Genomic DNA, 12,491 nt, shown 5'->3' with positions numbered 1-12,491 from the left:
TGTAGGCTAGTTGTATTAATGACTTAAAAGATGTGCAATACAAACACTTGCAATGTGTCACAACTTATTTATTAACTCAAAAGTGCTATATTTTTTATGAGTACAAGGGAAAAGGAGTACAACTCTTTCATGGGAGGGATTACTCATTCAACAAAATGATTTTTTTTTTTAAAAATACATGTATCTAAAATAGATTTCCTGTCTTCATGTACAATTCAAAGAAATAGGTGTTAACATACAGGCTACTTGAAGTTGCAACTTCCTTGCTGATTTTAGTTCAGCAAATTGCAACTGTTAAGTGATCTGCTCTGCAACACTGGGGACAATTGCTACTAGCGAAGTATTGCCACCTCTAGCATCTGTGCAAGAATAACAAACACTTTAAGTGTTAAGAAAACTTAACAATGAAGGACAAGTAGGCTGGGCCAGAAGGAGTGCTAATAAGAAAACTTTCATAGCACTTAAAGCACACAGTTGCTGCACTGACCTTGAAACACAGCAATAAGACAATTAATTTCTGTAATATTAGACATGTCAATCAATGTGAAAAGCTGCAAGTCTGCATGCTATTTTTTATTCTCAAGCTCTCTTCCCTAAAAGCACGTATTGTGTGAGTCATGAAAGAACCTTATTATGAAGGAAACAAGATAAAGTAGAGAGGAAACAAAGAGCAAAGTATGAGGAAAGAGACATTAAAAATATTGTTTTCAAATGTATTAGTAATTCAAAAATGTTGACTCTAAGTCTGTCAAAAGTCAATTGATAAAAGTGTTGGGCTGTGCCCAAGGTTTAAAATCACGCCCCACCAGAGGCCTGGGCATGAAGTGGGTGCTCCTGAACCTGTGCATTCCCCACTGCAGCATTGCTGTGTTAATAGTTTGCAAATCCGTAGTGTTCTTTGCCTTTAAAAAAAAAATAATATCAAAATGACAGGGTGTGATTTGTCCCAGATGTGTTGCAGTAATGCTGTATTAACCAATTCCACAGACGTGCACAAAAGCAGAAAGGGCAAAAAGAAAACACAATCTGTTGTAATGGTCTACCAGGTTATGCACAGCTGTGGGTAAAAACATTTTTGAAATTATTAAGAACTCTCTAAAATCCTGAAATGCCAGGTTTTGAGCTCATTTCACTGAAGTATCCTAAAAGCCCCCTATAAAATTAGTGAGTTCTGTCAGTAAAAAGCTGTTTTTACAGAGATGTTGGTCATAGAAGACCCAGCAAGTGTAAGTTGCTGTAAGCACATTTTATAGAATAAAATAGGAATAATTCCATTTCTGTTCACAGAAAGCTTCCTAAAATAAGTACAACAAATGAAAGCCAGAAATGTTTAAAAAAAAAAAATAATTTGAATTTATCCTTGTTGCAGGAAAAAGGATGACTACACTCAGTTGTGTTTTTACTGCAGACCTGAATCTTGACACTGTGAGTACTTTTTTTGCAACTGAAATCATCTTTCCTAAATTTAACACTTCCTATAAGATACCTACGTGTTTCTTCTGACAAGTAAAATCTTCATTGGGGGGAAAAAAAAAGTAAGTGCTCATAGAATATTTGCTGATTGAAAGTTTGATTAATGCTGCTTTTTCTGGATAGTAAATTTGCATGAAATGAAATTCAAATTTGTGTAGAGATGAAAATTCCTAAAGCTAGTTGTAGATAAAAAAGAGAGAGTGCCACCTGCTGGGCTTGGAGTTGTGTCAAAGCTGCTTTTTTGGTCATTTATGCGAAGTGCAAGATATCGTTGTTCAGTGTTTTTAGGAGCTGAATTTTGAAGAAATGCTTTTCTTGCTAAGAATTTCTGTAACTTAAAATAAATCTTATGAAACAATTTATATCCTCCTTGGTAAGTTTCAGAAATATCATACTTCATTGAATATTAAATCCTTCACTGCTTTTTATAAAGCCTTTATTTTCCCATGCTTCCTATGTAAATGAAAAAAGGTAGAGTTACAAATCGGAATAATATTGAGGAATCATTTGTTATTTAGGTGTGGGTTTTCTTATTAAAAGAAGGGTAAATCGATGACAAACCTGCTTTGTAAAATCATCAGGCATCAAATATTTTTTAAGGCTCTGCTACCTCATACGGAAAGGAATAATTTGTACTGAATTCAGTTTGGCAAATTAGTTATTGTTGATTTCCTGTAATCTATGATTAATGTTGCTAATATTGCTACAAGAAAGTAAAAGGAAAACTTGCTGAAGAGCTCTAGTCAAGGAGTAGTTTTCTTTGGTGTCAGTATGATTTAGTTGGTTGTTTAGAAGTATGGAAGCTGATTTTAAAAACAGAACAGCTGTTCTCATACGGAAATAAACTCCTAATGAAAATCGAGCTACTGAGTTTTTAAAATATATAGATATTTTTAATATGAAAATGCAGACCAAGCCTTACAATACAATGATTTAATGGGTAGTAAAATCTATGTGCGTTCTTTTGCGGGGGTGTGGAGTCAGACCCTGCACAAGCCAAGGGTCAGTTATTAGAATCCATGGTACTTTAATTCATGTATCTTTTTCACTAGGAATTTTTGGGGGTTTTTAAGTGAAATATTCATATCACAAAAGTGAAACTCATAGAACAGCAGAATCTCTTCCCAAGTTAAGTATCAGTTGAAACATGAGATGCTCTATTTAGAAAAGCTTGTCAGACTTAAATAAGATATTTCTAAACTATTTTAAAACAGCAAAAGTGGGAAGAGGACTAGTTCTGTTATTATGTAGATAAGCAGTGGTTTCTGCCACTTAGGTCCCAGTTGAAAGCAAGGTTTTTGTTGTTCTTGTTGGTTTTGGGGTTTTTTGTAACTCAAAGACAGGTAGGAAGCCAGGGTAGTTACACAGAATGGGAATGCCTGCAGCTATGTTACCAGTGTGGCTGCATATTATGAAAAAAAAAAATAAAAATAAAAAAGGCAGGGGAGGGGGCAGGCGGTACGCTGCAGGGGAGCAGGCCTGTCTTTTTAAATTTTACCCCTCTCTGGAATGGAGTTTGTCTGCTGCTTGATTGAGCCTAATGTATATGCAAATATCCTTGCAAAGTTGATTAAAATAAGGAACATCAACATATGCTTATCCAATAACCATGACCTCAAATAATTGCTATCTCCTCCCAATCCCTGTGTCACCAAGAGGATTGGTGGGATTTCTACACTGTTTTTTTCCATCCGTTTATTAAAGCCTATTTAGGCATTGAATTTTTCCTGTATTGGACTCTGCTTCATTGCCTAAAAAGCTTTCTTGCCTTAAATTATTTTTCATGTAAACCCAGCTATAAGGAACTGTGCTTTTATCCTATAGAATCCTGTAAATATTAGGCAGGCTTTCATTTTTTAATTAAAAAAAAGATTTTCTTTCAGTTTTACTGTTGTATTCTGACCTTTGATGCACTTTTCAAACAGTAGGGAAGCATGATAAGGAGAAAAAACTTGCTAGGAGCAAACCCAAATACTGCCTTAATAGGTGTAGGAAAAACGAATCAGTGGAAAAGGAGGGAAAAAATGTAACTACCTGCTTAAGAAATCTGTCAGATGCATGGCTGTGCTTAGCTAACACATTTGGCAGAGCAGGGTTTTCGTATTCAAATTGAGGATTGTATGTGAAATCTGAATTGAAGAATTTCATCTTCTCTTTCTCCACATTGGAAGGCTTGATTGCAGTCAGTAAACAGAGTTTTCGGCCAGAGACATCACCTTCTTTTCCATGGCTTTTTGAGGTCTGGGATTGCTTTGGCTTTGTCAGATTAAAATGCCGCTTAGTTCGACTTTTGGGTCGAGATGGCAGTCCTACGCTGCTCTCTGCAACTGACATACTGTTTGTAAACTTCATGCCAGTAGACACCGGGCTGGTGACGATGATGGGGGACTGTCTGTTTGTGCAGTACCACCCGCCGCTCAGCAAGGGGAGCGGGACTTTGATTTTGCGGTGCTCGTTGCTTCGCGAGGTGGTAGAACCCGTTGTAGTTTTTCTGTGTTTCTTGTGGTGGGCAGATGGCTGCTTTTGAGGGTGGTGTTTTTTCTCCTCTTTGCTCTGCAGAAGGACATTGTAGCTACTGGTTCCTGTTGTGAAAATGTCCTTAAGGATCCCAGAAGGTGGGTGCTGGAGGCTGTTTTCATTATTAATGTTCAGCTTATGTTCTTCTGGACTCAGGATTGATTTCTTAGAAAGCTCTGTCTTAGGCCAGTGAAGTTTTTCTGCATTGAAAGAGAGGGGGGGAAAAAAAAAAAAGATGAGGACAAATTTGATTGTTTCACACAGCAATACTAATCTTAAGGACTCAAAACTAATAAATGAAACACAGAATTTGTCTTAACTGCAGTCACATCAAGTTAATCTTGACTTCTGGACATAGCCGGAAATTGTGTTTGTACATCGCTTTTGAACAATTAGACTGCGACTTGTAAGATCTAGTTAAGCAAGTATTTTATGCTTGCATCTCCATGCACAAGTGCACTGTTTTCAGCTACAAACTAATTTGTTTAAAACAAGACTCTATGCAGGACTCCATGAATGTTTACTGTTACACTAACAGATTTTTATTTTTGAGCAAAATCTGATTGATCTTTAACATGCAAGGAATTCTTTCTGTATGGATAAAGCGTAACTTAAAAATTAGGAAACTATATAGAAGTATATAAGCAGTATTTACAGTGAAGTCCCACAGGGATCTGTGCTGTGATTTAAACAGTCTGGTGTGGTCTCATCTGCAAAACCTGATTCACAGGACTTACTCTTGGAAAGGATGAGAACACTGGAATGGGCCGGCCACCGTCAACAATTTAAAACACCATATGAACAGTAACATAAGGTTAAAAGACTTCAGTTTCACATATTCCTTCTTAATACAGACAGTAAGCTATATTTAAAGAGGAGAGAGAAGAGAGATCAGCTAGTTACAAACACACCTCTATGAATCCTTAAGATCCCGCTATCATTTCATCTACTCGAAGCTGTTCTACAATAACAGCTGGCTTTAAGAAAACACTTGAGAAGGAACATTGTAAACTAAAGTGAATGCAAGAAGCGAATAAGGTTCCTTTAGCGAATAAGGTTCCTTTAGCGAATAAGGTTCCTTTAGCGAATAAGGTTCCTTTAGCGAATAAGGTTCCTTTAGCGAATAAGGTTCCTTTAGCGAATAAGGTTCCTTTAGCGAATAAGGTTCCTTTAGCGAATAAGGTTCCTTTAGCGAATAAGGTTCCTTCCTTTCTTGCTCTGACTCGTGGCATAGCCTTCAGGGGAGACAGATCCCTGATGCAGAGGAGCCACATGGAAAAGCCATTGAGGATTAAAACTGTTTTTAACATTTGTGCTGGCTTGTTATAGAGAAGTGGCCTCTCTTCACTGGTTCTAACCATCCCCTTCTCTCACCAACCAGCTCATCCTGGAACATCAGGTGAGCTGAAAGGAAGGGCACAAATCAGTCTTTCCACAGAGAAATGCTTCCTCCTTTTGCAACTAAAATGAAAGGATTCACAGAACAGGAGATATGGCTGGAGCTTGATTAAAGCCTGCAAAAGGGATTTGAGCTTCAGCCCACAGTTATACATAGCTGAGCTGTAATTACTTTACATACAGTAATTATACTCTGAATGGAACATTAGCAAGAGATCATTAAATGCCTCCAAGGGGAAAAAAAATCGATAGTTGTTTGATTTCAACTTAATTTTCACAGTAAAATTAGGTTTTCCTCCCAACATAAGCACCGTGACAATATATTTCATGCTGCTGGACCTCTGTCAATCTGTGTTCCTTGACTCTCATGAAGAGGCTGTTCTAAAAAGCAAAAAGACAGAGGTCCCATTTGCGTGAATGTACGATGGGAAATCTGCAGCCTGGGTGTTCCCTCCACGGGAAAGAGACAGGTAGAAGCATGAGATTATTCTCCTCCACTAAAACACGTGTATCTTATGCGCGCTCAGCTTCTGTTTCACAGTAAGTTTGTGAATCCTCTTTCCGTGCTTGGTGCAGCAATGCCCTCCTTGGCATTCTTCTTCATGTTCTGTCAGATCATTCTCATCGCATAGGTGACAGCTTGCCTACCCGGCTTATCTTCTTGAGCTGTAGTGGTGGGGAACCACAGTTCCCATCGCAAGGCAAACAACATCAAATATTCAGCCAGGATACCGTGCAGTGGGCATTCATTTATGTGTACACCTATCTACAAACAACTGCTATAAAAAGAGGCATTTGGGCAACAGAGTAAGACGACACCTCGAACATATTTTCTGGCAAGTATTTAAGATGGACTTCAAGCCTGTACCAAGTATTACAGTATGAGAATCCTTACTTTTAAGAAGGATAAATGAAAAGTGAGGTTTCCAGAATGTCTGAACACAGAAATATTACATTTCTGAGCATGTGACTTTGCTTGTGTAGACAAAATTAAAGTTGGAAATTCAAGAGCTGCTACTTAAAATGCAGACAAGAGATAATAATGTAATGCTAGCGGTGGTAATGCTTCACCTTCTCTACTAATCAATTCTCAAAAGCCACAAAGAGAAGAGAAGGCTTAAATTGCTACTACGCAGGGAATACTTTGAGTTAATACCACATGTGCATCTCAGAAGTGATAAATAGAAAAGAAAAACAAAAAACCCCCCAAAACCAGAAACAGAATTCAAAGAAATAATTCAAAATGACCTTAAAAAAATCCTCCCAAGCTCTTGTATCAATCCAATACCAAAAAAACTCATGACAGTGAGCTTTCCGAGCCTAAGTAGTGTAGCTGGCCAGTAATCAATGCATTTATATCTAGATAATGTCTGAACATCACAAGTCAGAATTCTCCTGCAAGAGAGTCACAAATGGTGACTGAGTGCTGAACATGCACTGGCAGGTTTCACGTGCACATGGTTGATATCAAAAATAGTTGTCCCCACAACTGTAGTTACTTTATATGTGCAATCTCATAGCAAAGTGATTTTTTTCAGCTGCCAAATTAAGTGTGGGTGTCCTTAATTTTCTTCTGACTGAGGAAGGATGCTGTTTGATGCATATTTGTGCTGGAAACCTAGAATCAACAAATAATCCAGCAGATTTGAAAGATTATATTAGATGATAGTGTAGTTTTCACAGAAGGCATTTAACTGCCTTTCTAAATATTTTGATTGGTCCTGTGAACATTGTTGTTTTACAAAATAAACAAGAAAATGTTTGAGACAACATCAAAATCATGTTGCAAAACACCAAATTTTAAAGTTCTTTCTCCAGTACATTTTTTAAATCTGTAATAGTTATCATTTTAAACTCCCTTACATCTGTAAATCAGACAGCATCAATCAAAATAAAAATGCACTGCCTTCTAGGAAACTCAACTTACTAAACTGTATCCAAGATTTTCCAAGGGTTAGCAATGTCTGGTGATTGCAACAGTGGTTTAGTATTCTGAATATAAAACTAGTTCATCGCTCAGCCTGCATTCTGAAAATGTGTTTCAGTGTTTCAAAAACATTTTGCTATGTTTTCGATATATTTCGATACCATATTGCCGTAAAGTAGCCAGTCAGAGAATGGATTATCAACCCACGTTAATTACAGAGATTGGCTAGCAGTGATTCCCAGCTTTTAAACTCTGGATACCCTAGGGCAGATGTCAACAGATTAATTCTAAAAGGTCTGAAAAAGGCAAATTAAAAATTACCGTACTAGGGCATAAGTGTACCCTGCATATCATACTACATATCACATAGGTTTTATCTTTTGTATCTCATTCACCTTACATGTGTTCTGAGAATTACAAATTTTAATTTCCTAACTTTGCATATTTTGATTTTTTTTTTTTTTTTTTTTTTTTTCAGCAGACAGAAAACTGTCAAAGAACACATGCCCAAGCCTCCAGTTACCTTTGGGAACCTCCCTAAAAACATGTAATTTACGTACAGAGCATCTTCATTGCTCTCGCTTCCAAATGCTCAGTCACAAAGCCCCAAGTCCTTCGACAATTTAAAAAAAAAACCAACAAAAAAAACCCAAAAAAAAACCCCCCAAAAAAAAAAAACCAGAACAAAAAAACACACACAAAAAACCTAGCGTAGTCTCTCCCAGCAAGACTTCCCGCTGTGTTTACTTCCATTTATTTATTTTTTTTTTCTCCTCTCTGAAAGAACATAGTGATAAAAACATGGGTTGTAGAGACGCTGGTGAATTACTAAATGAAACAATCTGCCAGGTTTGGAGTGGAAGGTGATGATGTAGAAAGAAGCAAGGAGGAGGGAGGGGGCAGAAGAGCTGCCTCTCCCCATTTTGGCATCATTAGGGGGTACCAAAGGATAGAAAACCCTCCTGTTTCAATGGAAACTTGGTCTGTCTTGTGCCAGAGTCGACCTCTTGCCCTTCTTTGGAGCACCTGTGTTTGGTTTCTGCTACCCCATAAGGTGGGTTAGCAGGACAGACAGACAAAGGCAGCTGCCCTGTCTGCCTAAAGGATCTCACATGAGAGGGGGAAAGAGGGTCATGCACTAGCCAAAATCCCATTGTTTTTAAGATATCTGCTGGAATTCCGTACTGGACTTACTCCCTCCTGCAGGTACAAATGTAGCACATGTCACAGAATGCCACAAAATAACACAGGCTTGATTTTTGTCAACAGGGGAGTTTTACTCCTGTGTAACTTCATCTATATGCATGCAGCTATTCCCAGGAGTGTCACATCAGTACTGGAGAAGGGATGTACCCCAGGACTGTTAACAGAGGATGTGTGGGAACCATGAATCTCATTATAATGCTGCACTAATGAAATACTTTCTGCGTGTAAGTTGCACCCCAGCTGCTAGCTTTGAATCTTGTAGCCTCGCAGGCATTGCCTAATCTTCTCAGAGGCTATTCGTTGGAAAAAATATTACATTTTATGTTAAATTCAGGGAGTAGGTTACGCTATTGGTTTCCATCCTTTAGAAATTGATGTGTTGAGAAAATTTTTTATTATATTAATAATATGTGTAGTAAAAGCCCAATGTAAGAATTTTTTCAGACTTTGGAGAGTGTTGTAGAAAAACCTTTCTCTAGGCTACTGGGTAGCTGCTATCCAAGCAGCTTCTTAAATACCTGTTCCGTAGGTGGAAAGAGGCTAATAGTGATAGATATTTGTGGCTACAGATCCCTCTCTGCCCAGCTAGCCTTGTTCTAAAAAAAGTAGAGAGCTCCTGTGGTTTTTGAGCAGCTGTCACTCAGGTTATACATGTGTAATGGACAAATCCTTTCCGAACTGCAGGCATGGTTCTTAAGGTGCTTAGCAAAGATGTTCTTGGAGCAGTTCCTCTTATCCTAGAAATGTAATCATCTGAGCCGCTGCTTTTGGTTTTCAGTTCAGCATTACCATTTTAGAACACGCCTGAATTTCTTTTTGTTCAAAATCAGAAACAAACAGCCTGACTTGAATTTTCAAATGTATAGAAGTGCAAAGAATGTATGTGATCTGTCTACAAGTAATAAGAAAATAGTGATGTTTGAAAGTGAAAGATGAGAAGAAAATATACGGCTGCGATAAGTAAGAGCCTTCCTTTGACATATTTTGCAAATGTACAATTATATTACAAAGAAAACTCTTACCTTCCATAATTGGGTAATAGGAGTAGATTAATAACTATTTGTAGTTTATAGGCTCTAGCCTTCTGAAAGGGCTGTAGAAAGAATATTCCACAACAAGTGGGCAATGGAGAGTGTTATATATGAATCTATAACGTTCCACTGCCTTTCAAATACTACAGGCTTATGTTTGTGGAGTAACAGAAGCTGAGCATAATCCTGTAGTATATTTTTTTCACCACTATAAACACCTTTAATTTTTACAAACACTCAAGTTCTGAACAGACAGCGTTCAGGCAACTTGAACTAGACAGCGCTAGAAGCCCTGTCTATAATGACTGAAAATGTATTTGCTGTAGAATTAGTCAGCGTGCTCCTGTAAAAAGACCGGCACTGAGCTATTTTTTATTTTCACAGTAAGTTAGTTATTAATTAGAGCTCATACAATGTTGGGAACTTTGACATGTAACATAAGAAATTTTTTTTTTTTCCAAAATATCCACACATTTTCTTTCCTTCTGTAACAGTGTATCTGTTATTCAACTCTAATTCTGAGCTCCAAAACCAAGAGCCGACCTGTATGTCTGATTCATTAACTGCCAGTGTTTGTAAATAATGCTCCCACATATCCAGCATTTACAGGATTCATTGGCATGACTTTAGACTGTGCAGTTTGATTTTTCTTCTTTAAAATTGCAATGATACTTAAGATGTACTCTTTCTACCTAAAAAAAAAAAAAAAAAAAGTATGAACTGACTTGCAAGCAGTTTCTTGCATGCATGTTTCTACACTGAAATATGATATTATGTAACTGACTCCAAATTTAGGCTCTTCAAATTAAATTATATGGGCACAGTAATAATCAGTAAAAGTGAAGACTTGGCCCTAATGAAATCAAGCAACAAACTCCCATTGATTTAATAGAGTCAGGTTATAATCGCACAACTGATTACTGATTTATAGACAGACCTGCACAGGATGAGACTTCCATCCAAGCAGATCTCTAGCTCGCTCTACTGCAGCACAGATGTGCTCAGGAATACTTGCCTGAGGGGCATGGACCCAAAATAACTATCTTTCCTCTTAAGAAATCTTAATCCTTTAACATGACGGTTCCTCTTGTACATACCTAGGGATGCTCTGTCTAGTTCCGTGAACTTTATTTCCATACCCGTTACCAGAAGTAACACCCTACTCATATAGAATCACAGAATGGTTTGGGTTGGAAGAGACCTTAAAGATCACCTAGTTCCAACCCCCCTGCCATGGGCAGGGACACCTCCCACTAGCCCAGGCTGCTCAAAGCCCCATCCAGCCTGGTCTTGAACACCTCCAGGGATGGGGCATCCACAACTTCCCTGGGCAACCTGTTCTAGTGTCTTGTCACCCTCATAGTGAAAAATTTCTTCCTAATGTCTAATCTTAAATCTCCCCTCTTTCAGTTTATATCCACACACAGATGGAATGGCATATACACTACACAGAGAAAGTGTTGCTGTAAGAAATCTTAATTATGATTGTAGCAGTATTGTATGAGGGATCACTAAGACACCTCATCCAGACCTCTTCTAGATAGGTTTGGCTTGAAGCACCTGAAAAAATGACACACAAAATGTCAAATTTAAACACGGAAAACATCCGAGTGAAAAAATTTGTTTTGCGGCAGCAACTGTTCTGCAGATTTTCCTGCGTATCACATATATGCAGAACTGAAGGTAAAACTTTTTGAGACCACACAAAACCATTCCACGTTATGGTTATATAGTCATAGTATAGGGGTTTTTATATATACATATTATAAAGATTCGTAAAGTTCTCTGACAATACGGCATAGAGGAGAGCCCGAAGAGTGAAAGACATAGAGGTAATCAGTAATATTTTTTATTAGCGTGTTTGTTCGCATGCCCTGTCCCTCGCCGTGCCGAAGGGCGGGCAGATGCCACCTCCCCGCTGTCGCTGGAAGGGGACACGGCCCGCGCCCCCCGAGGGGACTCCCGCTTCGCCGCCCCTCCTCGAGCGAAGCGCCTTCCCCCCGCCCCCGCGGAGCAGCAGGCTCACCGAAACCCCCCGGCTCCTCCTCGCGTGATTTTTCTTCCCCGCCGGGAGCAGCCGTGGGCGCCGGCCGCGGGGTCCCGCAGGCGCTGTGGAGGGCGGCGGGGAAAGCGGCCCCGCTGTGCCCTCCCGCCGCCGCCCCAGGCCCCTCGCCTCGCCGCTACCACCTCAGGCCGCCGCCCCGGGAGCGGTACTCACCGGTGACACGGATGGACTCCAGCATGGTGCTCCGCCGGGCGGCGTCGCTGGCTTCGCCCCTCCGCGGCGGGCTGGGCTGAAGCGGGCGGCGGGCTCCCGCCTCCTGGGCGGGGAGCCCTGAGGGGAGGCGGGGAAGGAGGCAGCTACCGACGCCGGCCTCGACGCCTCACCGGAGCCGGCCCGGCCCCGCCGCGGCCGAGGGAGCCCGGCTGGCAGGAGTGCAGCGCCCGCCCGGCCCTGCGGACTACATGTCCCGGCATGCCCTGCGGCGCCCGAGCGCTGGCCCGGCCAAGGCGCGGGGGAAAGTGCATCCTGGGAGTTGTAGTACAGGGGGCGGGGCGGCCCCGCCGGTGTCCCGGGATGGCCGCCGGCGGGGCGGGCACCCACACGCTTCATCACACCGGCACGGCTTGGCGGGAGGTGCCAGCAGCATTGAGGGGTTTCCAGCGTTTAGCAGGCATCACTTGCATTGAATCCAGCGACTGCGCGGCAGTAGGTTGATAATAATCGACTGTCATCATTGCTGTAGTTGATAGTAATTGGTATGATTGATAATGATCAGCTGGGCCTGAGGCTGGCAGAGAAAGGACTGGTGGGACAAGGGTGCTCAGCAGGGTATGTGCCACCCGGGGAGAGCACGACAAGGGGCCGTCGCCTCTTCCTAAAGAGGAATTGCATCAGAGCAATGGTTTGGGGCAATAACTAGGTTTTAGTAACCGAG

At 40.5% G+C, this 12,491-nt stretch overlaps 1 protein-coding gene across 2 annotated transcripts in view; it reads right to left on the bottom strand.

Annotated features, from left to right (window-relative positions):
* MATCAP2 (microtubule associated tyrosine carboxypeptidase 2) overlaps positions 1-11,993 on the bottom strand; it is a 33,479-nt gene extending 21,486 nt beyond the window's left edge. For both annotated transcript variants that reach the window (XR_010069886.1, XM_063325501.1), the window contains exons 1-2: positions 11,771-11,993; positions 3,508-4,190 (exon numbers count right to left, since the gene is read on the bottom strand). Coding sequence is in view for 1 of the 2 variants with exons in the window: in XM_063325501.1 (XP_063181571.1) it covers positions 3,508-4,190; positions 11,771-11,795 (708 nt within the window). In the remaining variant the exon portion in view is untranslated. The remainder of the gene's footprint in view (positions 1-3,507; positions 4,191-11,770) is intronic.
* Between the last annotated feature and the right edge of the window lie 498 nt (positions 11,994-12,491).

The sequence above is a fragment of the Chroicocephalus ridibundus genome, chromosome 2 (assembly GCF_963924245.1).
Source record: "Chroicocephalus ridibundus chromosome 2, bChrRid1.1, whole genome shotgun sequence".
NCBI classification, from domain to species: Eukaryota; Metazoa; Chordata; class Aves; order Charadriiformes; family Laridae; genus Chroicocephalus; species Chroicocephalus ridibundus.
This window is presented reverse-complemented; position numbering and strand designations above follow the sequence as displayed.